The 15,793-nt window shown below is 46.9% G+C and overlaps 1 protein-coding gene across 9 annotated transcripts in view; it reads right to left on the bottom strand.

The window, feature by feature from the left end:
* Nucleotides 1–4,095: 4,095 nt before the first annotated feature.
* EXOG (exo/endonuclease G) overlaps nt 4,096–15,793 on the bottom strand; it is a 30,159-nt gene continuing 18,461 nt past the window's right edge. Inside the window, exons 6-9 of one of the 9 annotated variants that reach the window (XR_009597338.1) lie at nt 13,060–15,178; nt 11,941–12,020; nt 11,759–11,848; nt 4,096–5,901 (exon numbers count right to left, since the gene is read on the bottom strand). Coding sequence is in view for 1 of the 9 variants with exons in the window: in XM_004018229.5 (XP_004018278.2) it covers nt 14,717–15,178 (462 nt within the window). In the remaining 8 variants the exon portion in view is untranslated. Of the gene's footprint in view, nt 5,902–7,217; nt 15,179–15,793 lie in introns of those variants that run through there. The other 8 variants (XR_009597336.1, XR_009597337.1, XR_009597335.1 and 5 more) reach the window with 8 other exon arrangements.

The following is a 15,793-nucleotide window of genomic DNA, read 5'->3' as shown; positions in this document are numbered from 1 at the left end:
GATGCCGCCTCCTGGGAACCGGGGCACGCTGAGCCCTGGTCACAGCTGGGGTCCTAGGAGGCAGAGTGCAGAGAGAAACCACAGAGGGCCAAGGGTTGAGGGTCATCTCTTCAACATTACCCTTCACCCGCCCCCTCTCCACACACACACACACATTCCAGGTCCTGCCAACGGGCTCTGCTGAAGCAGTCAGGGGAGGATGGGGAGGTGACTGGAAAGGAGGCCAGAACTGGTATGCCTAGCGACCCGAGTCGTGGACACAGGGTGCCGTCCCAAGGCCCTTCCAGCCCAGAGTGTGCACCGTGTGCTGAGGACCACAGGCCTGCTGGCGTGGCCGTGGAGGGCCCCGAGGAGCCCCACACTGTTGTCCCACGCAGAGGGGGCCAGGACCGCGACATCCACGGCAGGGCGCCTTGGCAAACGCCTCCTGCCCAGCTGACTCGCCACTGCACTGTCCGCCCTCGAGGTCCACGCCTGCTCGGGCCCGGGATGGACCACTGCCCCAGCTCAGCGTGTCTGGTGAGGGCTCCAGAGCAGACACAGCTGTACTCATTTCCGACTCTCCACAGCCTGTCTACCAGCGACTGGAGTCGTCTTGTGTACCACTGCGCCTGTCTGAGGGGCACAGCCACTGGATGTGCTCCTGCACGTGCGTCCGTCTGTCTTTCTGAACATCCCCTTTCCTGTAGCTTGAGAGTGCTGAGCTCTCCGTTGTTTGCAGTATGGCCCGGTTCACCACGCTGCCCTTGCGCCTCCCTCTCTCCTGCATCCCTAGATTCCTCTTCACAAATTACCATGCAGCTCTTGCTACCCAGCTTTCCAGGTATGGTGCTATCCACCCCTCTCTCTGTTTCTAGCTGTTTCTCTCTGCAGCTGTCTCCAGATCTATCTGGGTACCTACCTGTACCATCCAGCGTGCATGGACCTTTGTGTTGATGTCTCTGTACACTGACATCCGATTCACCCGGCCGGCTCTATGTCTGTCTGTCTATATACCTGGTTAATCTCTTCTGAACTCGATCCAGCTCTCGATATATGTATTTATCCGTGTGTACTATTTCGTCAGCTCCCCAATGTTCCAGCTCTAACTTTCCATCTTAAGTTCTAAGTAGGCCTCTCTTGCTTTTAACACACAGCTCACTCACTCTGATTGTAGCTCTAATCTCTTTTAGCTCTCCATAGATCTGTGTCGATATATATCTCAGTCGATATTTCCATCTCTCTGGCTACCTCTAGGCCCAGCTGTGTTCTATATCTACACCAATATATGTGATCGAACTGTCTCCTTGCAGGTGCCCACCTATCAATCCATGTGTGTATGTACTTGTCTCCACTGCATCTCTCTCTCTCCAGCCAGCTGCGTGTCAATCTACCCGTCAATCTGTATTGATATCCACTTCAGTACACTCTCTCTTCCCATATATCGGTCCACATGCTCTGTAGACAGCTCTATGGATCACTCTGGATTCGTATCTAAGATCTCTCTGCCAGCTCTGTGTGCATGCCTCTCTCCTGGGAAGTCTCTCTCCGCCCACGTAGCTAGATATCTTTGCATCTGTATTCATATTCGTGTCTCTGTCACTCTCCTGGTATCCTTACATCCTGCTAGCAGGTACTAATGTATACATCAACCTATTAACTATCGGGACTTCCCTGGTGGCCCAGTGGTTAAGACTCTGGCTTCCAATGCAGGGGGTGTGGGTTCAGTCCCTGGTTGGGAAACTAATCCCACATGCTTTGTGGCATGACCACAAAATAAAATTTAGGTCTTCCCTGGTGGCTCAGAGGGTAAAGCGTCTGCCTGCAATGCGGGAGACCTATGTTTGATCCCTGGGTCGGGAAGACCCCCTGGGGAAGGAAATGGCAACCCACTCCAGTACTCTTGCCTGGAAAATTCCGTGGATGGAGGAGCCTGGTGGGCTAGAGTCGATCGCACTCTCTCTGCTCTGTATGTATCCAGCCGTGCCTTTCTCTCTCGGTCTACCTATGTCACTGTAGCTTTACATATTCGAATCCCTGCCACTTTGGTTATTTCCTCCCCCGCTGCCCCAGATTTCCTACACGTTACTCTAGCTGTATTTTCCAAGTCTGGGAGACTAGTCCATTTGTATTTATTTGTAATTCCACCTAGAAGCGGTCACATATGGAATTCGACTCAGCGTGACTTCCGTGGGCCCGTGATCCTCTGCAGGTCCATCCACTCCTGGCCTGATGTCTGTCTTCTCTCTGCCGAGTCACGGCCCTTCACACACCTGAGGCATTGCTCGAGTCCATTCACGTGCGTGATGGACATTTTTGCTTTTCTGCCCCTTGGTTACTATCAGTGGCGGTGCAAGCCACGTTGGGGTGCACGTGTCTGTAGGAAGGATTGTTTTCTCCAGATGTAGTCCCCAGAAAGGTATTCCAGGACCCCGTGGTTAGCTGTCTTTTGAGTTCTGAAATGATGCAACGTATTGTGTTTTCGAGTGGCTTTTAGCCATCTGCCTTTAGTCTACTGGGAAATGGGGGTTCCCTCTCGTCCTCCCCCCGCTTGACCCCTTACCATTTCGAGACTGCATGCTGACCAGTGCTAGAGGAGACCTCACTGCAGCTTTGGTTTCCATTTCTCTAAGGGGTAATGATGCTGACAAATCTCCAGCGATTTTTTTTTCCTGCTGATTTTTAAGTGTCAGGAACATTTCCCTCTTGATGGCACTTGGCTTGTGCAGTTCAGCCCTGTTGTTGTTCTTTTTGTCTTAGCAACCTCAGGTGGTTTATCTAGGGCCGGCATCATTTAGAACCCCGCAGGCCTTGGCCCAGGAGATCCCCTGAGGCAATGGCTTTCCAACAGTGGCTCCCAAAGATGGCGACATTTCTTGATGCCTCCTCCTGGGAAGTGGGGCACGCTGAGCCCCAGGCAAAGCTGGGATCCTGAGTGTAGAGTGCAGAGAGAGGGAACACAGAGGGCCAAGGGTTGAGAGTCATCATCTCTTTGCCGGTACCCTTCACCCACACACACATGCTAGGTCCTGCCAAAGGACTCGGCTGACACGGCCACGAGAGGATGGTGAGGCGACTGGAAAGCAGGCGGCCAGAACTGGCACGCCAGCACCAGGAGAGGCGGAGACAGGCAACGTGCCAAAGCCCTTCCAGCGTATTAATCTGCATTAACAGATATGCATTCAGTAGATAGAATTAAACGTATAGATTGACACAGATATCTAGCTAGCTGGGTGTGTGTGTGTATAAACAGAGAGAGAGAGCAGGGATAGCTGGAAGGAAAGATATAGATAAAAATATAGGAGAAGGAAATGGCAACCCACTCCAGCACTCTTGCCAGGGAAATCCCAAGGACAGAGGAGCCTGGCGGGCTACAGTCCACAGGGTCGCAAAAGAGTCAGACACAGCTCAGCAACGAAACAACAACACAGATACATAGAGAGATCTGTGGATAGCTGGAGAGACTGACAGAGATGCAAATATAGAAAAGCTGATAGCTGAACACAGAGATATAGATCTATAGATATCTATATAGAAAGATATAAACAGATAGCTGGACAATTGGAAACACAGTTGGGTAGAAAGATATAGGTACTAATATACAGAGATATAAATACAGATATATAGATAAATCTATAGACAGCGACTCAGATACAGATGTAAATAGAGACAGACCAATACATATCTGGATAGAGAGAACTTACTAGGTTGGGATTAAAACACATATATTAGTGTCATATATATACTATACATTAATACATATACATGAATGTATGTATAGATGACAGAATGGATAATGAATCAGGCATTACTGGGCAGGACAGGAACTTCTACTCAACACTCTGTCCTAAGCCATATGGGAGAACAATCGAAAAAAGAAACACGTGTATACATAACTGAATCAAGTTGTTTCCACTCAAACACAACAATGTAAATGAACTGTCCTTCCACAGAAAAAAATAATTACATGTATGTACGAACTATTACTTAGCCAGGAAACAGAGAGAAATCATGCTTTTGCCGCGACTTAGACAATTTCTAAATGAACATACTGTTGTTGAAACCTAGCATCCACTCACTCATATGGAATGGAAAAGAGAAGACAAGAGTATTGGGTGAGGCACAAAGGAGCAGCGTTTATTGCTTTGCCAGGCTAAGGGGGCCACAGTGGGCTCATGTCCTCAAGACCGTATGATCTACACTGGAGGGGGCAGGCAGTTTTATACCGTCCACGGAGCAGGCGTGAACAGCTCACAGACAAGTCTCGGATTAGTTAGCATCCAACCATCTCATCTTCTGTCGTCCCCTTCTCCTCCCACCTTCAATCTTTCCCAGCATCAGGGTCTTTTCCAGTGAGTCAGTTCTTTGCATCAGGTGGCCAAAGTATTGGAGTTTCAGCTTCAACATTAGTCCTTCCAATGAACACTCAGGACTGATCTCCTTTAGGATGGACTGGTTGGATCTCCTTGCAGTCCAAGGGACTCTCGAGTGTCTTTTCCAACACCACAGTTCAAAAGCATCAATTCTTCAGCGCTCAGCTTTCTTCACAGTCCAACTCTCACATCTATACACAACCACTGGAAAAACCATAGCCTTGAGTAGTGGACTTTTGTTGGCAAAGTAATGTTTCTGCTTTTTAATATGCTACCTAGGTTGGTCATAACTTTCCTTCCAAGGAGTAAGCGTCTTTTAATTTCATAGCTGCAGTCACCATCTGCAGTGATTTTGGAGCCCAAAAAAATAAAGTCTGGCACTGTTTCCCCACTTATTTCCCATGAAGTGATGGGACCGGATGCCATGATCTTCGTTTTCTGAATGTTGAGCTTTAAGCCAACTTTTTCACTCTCCTCTTTCACTTTCATCAAGAGGCTTTTAGCTCCTCTTCACTTTCTGCCATAAGGGTGGTGTCATCTGCATATCTGAAGTTATTGATATTTCTCCCGTCAATCTTGATTCCAACTTGTGCTTCCTCCAGCCCAGCATTTCTCATGATGTACTCTGCATATAAGTTAAATAAGCAGGGTGACAATACAGAGCCTTGACATGCTCCTTTTCTTATTTGGAACCACTCTGTTGTTCCATGTCCAGTTCTAACTGTTGCTTCCTGACCTGCATACAGGTTTCTCAACAGGAAGGTCAGGTAGTCTGGTATTCCTATCTCTTTCAGAATTTTCCAGTTTATTGTGATCCACACAGTCAAAGGCTTTGACATAGTCAATAAAGCAGAAATAGATGTTTCTCTGGAACTCTCTTGTTTTTTCGATGATCCAGTGGATGTTGGCAATTTGATCTCTGATTCCTCTGCCTTTTCTAAAATCAGCTTGAATATCTGGAAGTTCACAGTTCACGTATTGCTAAAGCCTGGCTTGGAGAATTCACTGATCGCTGAGGAAGGCTTTCTTATCTCTCCTGGCTATTCTTTGGAACTCTGCATTCAAATGGGTATATCTTTCCTTTTCTCCTTTGCTTTTTGCTTTTCTTCTTTTCACAGCTATTTGTAAGGCCTTCTCAGACAGCCATTTTGCTTTTTTGCATTTCTTTTTCTTGGGGGCTGTCTTAATTCCTGTCTCTTGTACAATGTCACGAACCTCCGTCCATAGTTCATCAGGCACTCTGTCTATCTATCAGATCTAGTCCCTTAAATCTATTTTTCACTTCACTGTATAGTCATAAGGGATTTGATTTAGGTCATACCTGAATGGTCTAGTGGTTTTCCCCACTTTCTTCAACTTCAGTCTGAATTTGGCAATAAGGAGTTCATGATCTGAGCCACAGTCAGCTCCCAGTCTTGTTTTTGCCGACTATATAGAGCTTCTCCATCTTTGGCTGCAAAGAATATAATCACTCTAATTTCAGTGTTGGCCATCTGGCGATGTCCATGTGTAGAGTCTTCTCTTGTGTTGTTGGAAGAGGGGAATAATCCTGCCCAATATAGGGAATGGACACAGAGTTGGAAATAATCTTGATTTCCAAGCTCAGCATCACTATTTTGTGTTAATAAAACATTACCTCTCTTTTAAATTGCTTTGCCATAGCACCTAGAAAAGCATTTGGAAAGTACTGGATGTATTACAATGAAGATCACTGCAGACAGTGACTGCAGCCATGAAATTAAAAGATGTTTGCTCCTTGGAAGGTAAGCTATGACAAACCTAGATAGCATACTGAAAAACCAGAGATATCACTTTGCTGACAAAGGTCCATATAGTCAAAGCTACGATTTTTCCGGTAGTCACGTACGATGTGAGAGTGAGACCATAAAGAAGGCCAAGCACCGAAGAACTGATGCTTTCGAATTGTGGTGCTGGAGAAGACTCTTGAGAGTTCCTTGAAATGCAAGGCAATCAAACCAGTCAGTCCTATAAGAAATCAACCCTGAGTATTCACTGGAAGGACCTGATGCATAGAGCTGATTCACTGGAAAAGACCCTGATGCTGGCAAAGATTGAAGGCAAAAGGAGAAGATATCAACAGAAAATTAGATGGTTAGAGAATATCACTGGTTCAGTGGACGTGAATTTAAGCAAACTCCAAGAGACGGTAGAAAGACAGAGGAGTCTGGCATGCTGCAGCTGACGGGGTCACAAAGACTCGGACATGACTTAGCGACTGGATGACTACAACAATACCATGAAGACAATGGTTAAAATACACCTCTGCATGTTTTTCAAAAGAGCCCTCCTATTTTAGTTGTCAAACAAGAAAGTAACACTTTTGAAGTGTTTCCTTTTTACCTATTTTAGTAACCAAGTCGCCTTTTCCTAGGAGGCTATAGCTTGAGCTGGGGCTTCCCAGGTGGCGCAGCAGTAAAGACTCTGACTGCTAATGCAGGAGCTGCAGGTTCGAAGATCTCCTGGGGAAAGAAATGGCAACCCACCACAGTATTCTTGCCTGGAAAATTCCATGGACAGAGGAACCTGGCAGGTTACCATCCGAGGGGTCACAAAGAGTGGGACACAACTGAGCACGACACACACGGTAGCTTGCACACACGGTAGCTTGCACACACAGCAGCTTGAGCTTTCTCGTTTGTTATTACTGTTTTTAAAGTAGGAGCAAGGTTTCATGATTCTAAGACTTTGAGACCATAAGGTTGTATTTGGCAATGGATATATTGTTTTGAAAATGGCTGATGATATCCTTAAGTCTGATAAAGTTTCCAGGAGTATAGAAACGTGTCTGAACCCATGTCCATTATGGCCACCTAGTTCCCACTTTGGATGTCTGAACCACAGTTATTTCATTTTAATTTTTTAATGTAAGTTTTTTAAATGGCTAAAGCAGATGTACAACGCATATTTAACAGGCCACAAACAGGCTGTCTTCATCAGCCCAAAGTTCAAATTCAATCCTGTGCAAGCCAGAATGATTTCCCCATACCTCAACATGTGAAAATGTCTTTCACCATGTTCCCCATTCAATTGCAGATGTTTCCATAAACACCACTGATAAATCAATACATTTCTCCAACGCTGCCAGGCTGGCTCAGTTGCCTGCTCTGGGTCCCTTTATGTCCCTTGGTGCTAAGCCTCTTTTTTTTTTTTTCCTGCCTAGTTCTCCACTTTGGGGGAGAACAAATCAGATATCACAAACAAGCTCAGAGCTATGCTATTGGGAAATGCTCTGTAGGCTATCCAGTTTATCACTTGCACTTAATTGTCACACAGGCAGTGCACGCACGCTTTTGGCAATAAACAGAAAACAAGCACTGGCACGTCATGAACAGTTATACTCTGCGGCATCTTCACTAGAGAGTGTTTTTCCATCCTGAATATCGGGGTCAGAAGTAAAACAGTCAGTTTCCATTTTGATAGGGAGACAGACATTTGGTGAACAGTGCGACTGAGTGAGCTGGATGGTTCTTACAGGCCTGGTTCAGATGTTTAGGTCAGCTGTTTTTCCACCGCTGTTGTCCTCTTTTCACCTTGGTGTGGGTGTCATTTGGGGTCAGCAAGCTTTTCTGTAGTCAAGTGGAGAGGCCCTTCTTAAGTGCAAAGTACAAACTCAAGTCAGCTTCCTTCGTTTCTGTTGTATACGCTAGTTAAGAGTGCCTGATCGGGGTCCTTTGCTTGGGCCTAGTCCTTTCAGTCGGGTCTTTTCCAGTGCACATAATCCCTGAGCTGTAGGTCACACGGCATCTGATCTTCATCCAGAGAGAGGGGACTGTGACTGGCTTTGGAAACAAGCTTAAAACACCCTTTTACTAGTTCCAATGAACTGTGTACTAATATAACATAGCAATAAAGAGCCATTTTGGATGTAGATAATAAATACAAAGCCTCAGTAAACACAGAACTGCAATATCAACACATGTATACAACTGAAATATAATCTTTTTCTCTCTAGATTATCTTTTAACTAAACCCAAACTAATTAAGGCTGACTTGTTCAAAGTAAGTCTGGTTTCATTAACCTTGGCCTGATTACTTATACAAACTGAACTGTTTATATAGGCTTGTATTTACTTATTATGCCACACTGTGTGGCTTGTGACATCTTAGTCCCCTGACCAGGGACTGAACCCATGCTTCCTGCGTTGGAAGCACACAGTCTTAACCACCGGACCACCAGGTAAGTCCCTAGGCTCTTTAAAATTGGCTGCACTGGAACTTTTCAGTAGGAATCTCTCACTGAACTTCTGAAGGCCTCTCAAGGCCAGGAAAACCATGCCAGTAGCTTGCCTTCAGAGTCTACCTGTGATATCTATAGACTGAGTACATTTGTTCTTTTTTCCAGGTCCCAATAATCTCTACATTCCTACACATGACAAGGGAGTCTTTTCCATTCACCTGATAAGGTTGCTCGGAACCTAAGATGTCCTCCAGTTTCTGGAGAAACCAGGTAGAGACAAAACAAAAATATTTTAATTTTACCTATAGGTGTATATTACCATATTGTTGTAAATCACAAGAAAAAAAGGAGCTTTTCCATATCTGAAAAACAAAGATTACTAGCCAGAATTAGGTCAGACAAGTCGTAAAAATCACCACCATATTGAGCAGCTGACTTAATCTCATATAATTAATCTTGGTTCTGTTTGAGTCCAATTTTCCCATTCGTTTTGTGACCTTGCCTGATGACTGAGAATGCTACTGACTGATCATTTCAAAAAGTTTGTGATGGTTTTAAGGACTGTATGATCTGTCCTGTGAAGTGAGTGTGTTGGTCACTGGAACTTGCGGAAACTATACTCCAAGTGTGAGACCCCACTGTGGCAGGATCGGCCCTGCAGGATGAAAAGCTATAACCCCTCGGGTGAAGATGAGGTTTGTCGGGGAGCCAGGAGAAGCCGAGTGGCCCTCTTGGATTTCCCACGGCCCTGATTTTTTAATTTACAGCTACTGTTTATTAATTTTAAATTCCCTGACTTGGGAGTAAACCATTTCCATGCTATAATGGAGAGCAGTCTTAACAACACAGAAAAAGCTCTTTTCTTGAGGTACTTTTTTTCACAACCCTTTTTATCACTTTCTGGATTTGTACTAATTCTTCCCTTACTTTTCCCATCCAGAAACAACCACCAACTTGTAGGACAAAATTATCATCATCATATTTTTCCCTCAACAAAAATATCTCCAGCCTTATACCTTCTTTAGCTGGTAATGTGATGTATCTCGTACATGCTTTAAACACCAAAATGGTTCCCTTCCCATTTTAGTAGCTTTAATATCATAATTTTCAACCCCTAAAAAAACTCCTTACTCTCTAGTGAGAACAAAGAAGCAAGCAACTGTCAACTGTCATATTGGTATCAGCAAACTTAAGAACATATTCTGTAACCTCTAAAAACAGGCATTTTTTCAAACTACAATTTCTTTTTTCAAAGTGGTATAAGACATGAGTCTCATGAACACAACTATCCTTAGTTTCCCTCTTGCAAAAGTAGGTAATTGCAGATTTCATTTGTAAACACTTTTCTTTAAGCCAATTAAATAGAGCTCATGTACAAATTAACTTCAGCAACATTATTCAGACACATACTCTAGACATAAATACATCCAAACAGAGATCTCATTTTTTAAAAATCTTTTTGAATTTCTTGACTTCAGTCACTGCACCTAAATTTATCAGTTTATGAATAACAGTCACAATAGTCAAATTTGCACGTTTGACTTTAAAAGGATCCTTCTTCTTCCCTCTTTCTTTCCTCCCTTTGACTTGAAGTTCTACCAATTAAAACTCAGGGCTGAAGTCCCAGGCGAAGTGGGCTGTGTTTGTACTTCAAAGGCATGGCAAGAGTTTACTTCGAGTTTTCTGCTAAGAATATTTTTGTTCTCTCAGGGTCAGTGTTCTGAAAAAAAGTATTTTTATCAAGCCAGTTTTCTCTAATTTTACATGCGGAAAAGGATCAGTTTTGGAATTTCAAAACAGTTTCAACCAATTTTCTCCACCTACAGAATACTGTGACCACATGTGACCACATGGTGTTGGTTCTCTTTCCCTTATTTGCAGGTTCACAGATGGACCAGTCTGCCAGAAACTTCCCTAGGAGGCTGTCAGACGGAATCAAAATGAAGACGCGCTTGCCATGTGCGTCAAACACTCGCTGGCAAAACCAAAGGCACACCCTACCCAGAGAAAACCAAACTTTGAAATGATACACGCACCCCGGTGTACCATTCAGCACTATTCACAACAGGCAAGACACAGAAGCAACCTACATGTCCATCAGCAGAGCAAGGGGCAAAGAAGATGTGGTGCTTCTACCGAGAGGCCTGCTCAGACATAAAAAAAGAACAAAACAACACTAGCAGCACCGTGGACGCAACCAGAGATGATTATCCTAAGCGAAATACATCAGAATGAGAAAACAAACACCACACGATATCATTTGTTTGTGGAATCTGAAGTACAACACAAAAAAGCCTGCCTATGAGACAGAAACGACTCACGGCCGTGGGGAACAGACCTGTGGCTGCCAGCGGGGAGGAGACTGGGGTTAGTAGATGTAAGCTATTATACACAGAATGGATAAACAAATCCTACCGCACAGCACAGAGAACTGTATTAAGTATCTATGATGAACTATAATAGAAAAAAAATATATATGTAATGGAATTACTCAGCTGTATAATACAAATTAATGCAACACTGTAAATCAACTATGCTTCAATTAAAAAAGACAAAGTCCTGTGTCTACAACTTATTTTTTTAATACAATTTAAAATGGTTCAAGAAAAGAATGCAAAGAAGACACAGTATCGAGGGAGAGGACAGTCACTGTACTTGCAGCTTCTCTGAAGGCTTGAAATTAACTCAAATGCATTACGTCACAGCGATCCCTAAAGGTGACGTGGTTTCAGGGCAGACCAGTAAAGTTTAGGAACACGAAAAAGAAGCCCATCCAACCACCAACCAAGCATGCAATCTCCCTTGCCCCAAATTATGCACAGTGCAAGGCGTCCAGCCAGCCCTCTGACCTAAGGGTTGGTCCCCAGAGGTGGGGGGCCTATGGCATCCGGTGATGGGTCGTCTCCATGACAACATCCAGCACAGCGGGCCAGATGGAGGCTGGAAGCGGCAAGAGCAGGAGTTGCGCAGCTGATACGAGGCCACCCTCACCAGCTCCACCAGAATCAATCAGAGGTGCGAGGAGGAGACCGAGGGCCCATGAAGGGGAAGGGCAGACAAGGTGGGTGTGGGAGTGAGCAGGCAACACACGGCAGGCCCTGGGTCGGGACAGGCTGCTGGCGGGAAATTCGAGGTGCACCATGCTGACACCAGTGACAGACAGACATGGGCTCAGGAGGATGAGGCCAGGGAGCCCGTGGGTACTCACGGTCACTCCTGCAGCAGGCTGCGCCCGGCCCCGTAGGGAGCCGCTCCCTCCAGAGCAGACTGCCTCTCCTGCTGGGCTCCAGTCTAAGTCCTGAAGGAGGGACGGAGGTTTCCAGCTGGAAGATCGAGGCCCGAGGCCGGAAGCGCTGGCAGGTGTTTAAGGGGCTCGCACGCCCATCCTACCTTGGCCACTTGGGTGAGGTCCCCCTTGCCCCACGATACTGGTGACACAGTCTCAGTCCACAGACCAGAGAGCCTGAAGCCTCGAAATGAAGATGTCGCTGTGAGTGGAGAGATTAGCGAGCCCCTCACCCCCGGGGGGCTCTCAGCAGCAGAGCCCCCAGCCTGGTCCTTCTCCCCCAGCAGCACCAGGGGCTCCCTGGGTGTATCGGGGCAGAAGGCAGAGTCCCAGGTACAGGAGCCCAAAAACCTCACAGGACCGAGGAGGGCTGGACGGGGATCGGCTCAGGGCAGTGGTGAGGTGGACACGCCTGGCCTGGGGCTCTGCTGCATCTGAGTCCCAGTTCTCAGACATCCCAAGTGGGGAGGCAGAAGTGATCTGGTTCAGAGGAACGTTCTGAGCTCTGTCTACACAGTGCTTACATTTCAAAGTTTGTCTTGGAGGGACTCTTACTGGAAGTGTGGAGACAACAATTCAGGCATCACGTGTGGTATACCAACACAACTTTTATATACAGTAATGAGGACTGGGAGACAGCACAATTTATTTATATATATATATATATATTTAGTATGAGTAGCTACTTCTATTTTCCACAACAACCAGGTTTTGTGGAAACCAGCATTTTCTAACACGTTTTCTAATGACTAATTTTCTAATTACGTTCTAAAACATGTTAGAACACTTGACAGATCTAAAAATCAAGACTCTCTGCCATCCAGGTGAAGACACAGAAGCGAGAATGGCAGGGGAATAACCCCACGTCTGATGGAAATTCCCGTGGGAGGACAGCACAGTGACGGGCCCAGGGGGCATCGGACGGGGGCTCGCCCCTGAAGACGGGCAGCAGGCGCTCTGCCCCAGAGCTGCCCTCGGGCTCCTGCAGAAACACCCAGAAACACCTCTCCGATAAGGAGAGAAAGTAACAGATTTTTTTTTTTTTTGGTTTCACAGTGACACTTTAGCTCTTTCTCCCTGAGAAAAGACAGGCACAACCTAACGGGGAACAGTGTATTAAGAGAGGCCGGTATTAATCAGGCTGGAGTATTCTGACCTTCCCTCCCAACTTCTTTCTTTTTTACCCAAATAAAGCAGAATAAGATCTACCATTACCGTCTTACCTTCATCTTTTCCTTTATCTTGGGCTGCGCTGAGTCTCTGCTGCGGTGAGGGGGCTGCTCTTCGTTGCCGTGTGCAGGCTGCTCGCGGCGGGGCCTCTCCTTGCAGAGCACGGGCTCCGGGCACTCAGGCTCGCGCTGTGGTGTGCACGGGCCTAGCTGCTCCAAGGCATGTGGCGTCTTCCAAGACCAGGGGTTGAGTTCGTGTCCCCTGCACTGGCAGGCAGATCCTTAACCACTCAACCACCAGGGAAATCCCTCATGCCTTTATCTTAATGTCTTGGCGTTTCCGCTGGAGATAAACACATCAACACCACGAAAACTGTTCTGGTAACACTGCTTGGAAAGACAGCAGTGATGGGACACAGTCAGACAAGCGCCTGTATGCTATTTCAAGATATTTTACTGCCTACGCTTATGACAGCCCACAGAAGGATCCCACGTAAATCCCAAACTAGAGACTCGGCCCAGAAACAGAGCCACTGCTTCCCCTAGGGCTGGCTGTCTTTGGCCCAACCACCTGCCCTCTGCCATCCACGTAGAGAAGCAAGCATAAAGGTGAGCAGGTCAGAAGCTGGTGACTCTGCGAGCGCAGACCCTTCTTAGGTTCCTCAACCTCTGGGACAAAAGGCCCACCTGGAAAGCAACACACACATGGATCTGGCACCAGCCAGTCAATAGAAGAACCGCATTTCTGAAGGCAAGTAGGGCTCTGATAAACCCCAGAAAGCACTGACCTCTCTCATTCAATCACTGTGACTATTTCTTCCCAAAGCACTAAGGAGGGTTCAAGCTGGAGGACATTCAAGTCTCTTTGGCTGGATGGCAGGCAAGAAACCAGACCCTCTCACCAAGCGGGCCCCAGGCTCACAGACACCCGCGGAAGAACGTCTTTCTGAGCCGAAAGCCTCTGTGTCAGAGATGACTTCAACATACCCCACGTTGGGTGCCTCGTTCCTCGTGGATTACTTCTTTCGGAAGGTGAACTTTGGGCAAAACACTTAAGCTCTCCAAGCCTCAGCTTCCTCATGGGTAAAACGAGGACAGTGCCATTTCCCTCAGAGGGTAGTTGTAGGATAATACATGGAAAACACTGAGCTTTGTATACACCACCCACGAAGTGAGCAGAAAATGCAGGCGCTGGGGGCTTCTACGTGATGGAAGAGGGGAAACAGCGGGTCCATGAGAGGAGCAACAAGAAAGAAATAGACAAGGCATGCGGTCAGGATAATGCATAGAGGCGTTAGACCAGCTCAAGAGGTGTTAGACCAACTCACGTCTTAGTTAACGAAAACATATAAATAACGCTGGGCTTCAAGAAGGCTGAGCAGATACAAAGACCCTGTGCGACTTGGAGACAGAAAATATAACAGCTTCACATCCAATACCTCGGAAGGAACACACCCAGCAGACACAGCCCTCCTTTAGCCTGACACAGGACCAGCCCGTGGTCTGCAGGTGCTAACAGCTTCCTTATATAGTCACTTCCCGTGTCAAATACTGCACCAACTGAAAAATTTGACATCTTTCACCTTTTGGGGAGAAATTTGGTCTGAAATTTAGGATTCCACCATTTTAAGAACAGAGTTGCTAAAACACAGAGTCCAGAAGAGGCCACACCCGCTTCCTTGCAGACCACGTCACGCTCCTGAGAGGAGAACTAGGAGGGCTTCTCCTCCAGGACGCCCGACTGCTCCCGAGCTCGGAGTTCCTCCAGTTTCTTCTCGTAGCGAGTCATGAAGTACTCGTCGGGCTCGATGCCTGCGTTCCGAAGATTTTCCATGACCTTTTCCAGTCTGACTACCGATCGGGCCCCCTCTACCTTTCTTGTGCTCAGGTACAGGGTGAACTCCCGGAAGTCCAGGAGCTTACAGGTGTCCACCGAGCAGATGTTCCTGATGTCACTAGTTCTATCCAGATGTGGGAAAAACACCAGCCCCGACAGCTTCTCCAGGTCCTGCAGGCTCACCTGGAACTCACTCAACTGGGGCTGGAAGCCAATGGCCTTGTTGGGCACCACGAAGGCCCCGAGGGCCAGGGGCTCGGCAGAGCCCGCGCTTCTGCGTGCCAGGATCACCTTGTACAGGTGGGAGGGCACTGCCACGTTGTCCTCGCCGATCACCTAGGAACAAAGCAGCCGTATCAGCAATGCTAATGTGCACTGCGCGTGCATGCTAAGTCCCTTCAGTCGTGTCTGACTCTTTGCGACCCCTCGGACTGCAGCCCGCCAGGCTCCTCTGCCCATGGGATTCTCCAAGCAAGAGTACTGGAGTGGGTTGCCACGCGACCGAGGGATTGAACCCAGGTCTCTCGTGTCTCCTGCACTGGCAGGCGGGTTCTTTACCACTAATGGCAGCTGGGAAGCCCAATTTGCACAGTGCTGTGCTTAGTCACTCAGTTGTGTCCGACTCCTTGAGACCCCGTGGACTGTAGCCCACCAGGCTCCTCTGTCTATGGGACTCTCCAGGCAAGAATAATGAAGTGGGTTGCCATGCCCTCCTCCCAACCCAGGTCTCCCACATTGAGGTGGATTCTTTACCATCTGAGCCACCAGGGAAGCAAGTCCCAAATATTTCCTGAAAAGACTTCCAGATGCAATACCAAAAATGCAGTTAACAAGCTACTCCACCCCATCCCAGTGGATTTCAATTCAACTGCCAAAGATAATAATAAACCAAGACAGATTCTCAGAGAAGATGAGCATTTAACAGGTAGATTCTGACCATCTTTAAAATAA

Source organism: Ovis aries, chromosome 19 (genome assembly GCF_016772045.2).
Source record: "Ovis aries strain OAR_USU_Benz2616 breed Rambouillet chromosome 19, ARS-UI_Ramb_v3.0, whole genome shotgun sequence".
Classification (NCBI taxonomy): Eukaryota; Metazoa; Chordata; class Mammalia; order Artiodactyla; family Bovidae; genus Ovis; species Ovis aries.
The sequence above is the reverse complement of the archived record's forward strand: the minus strand, read 5'-3'. Positions and strand labels throughout refer to the sequence as shown.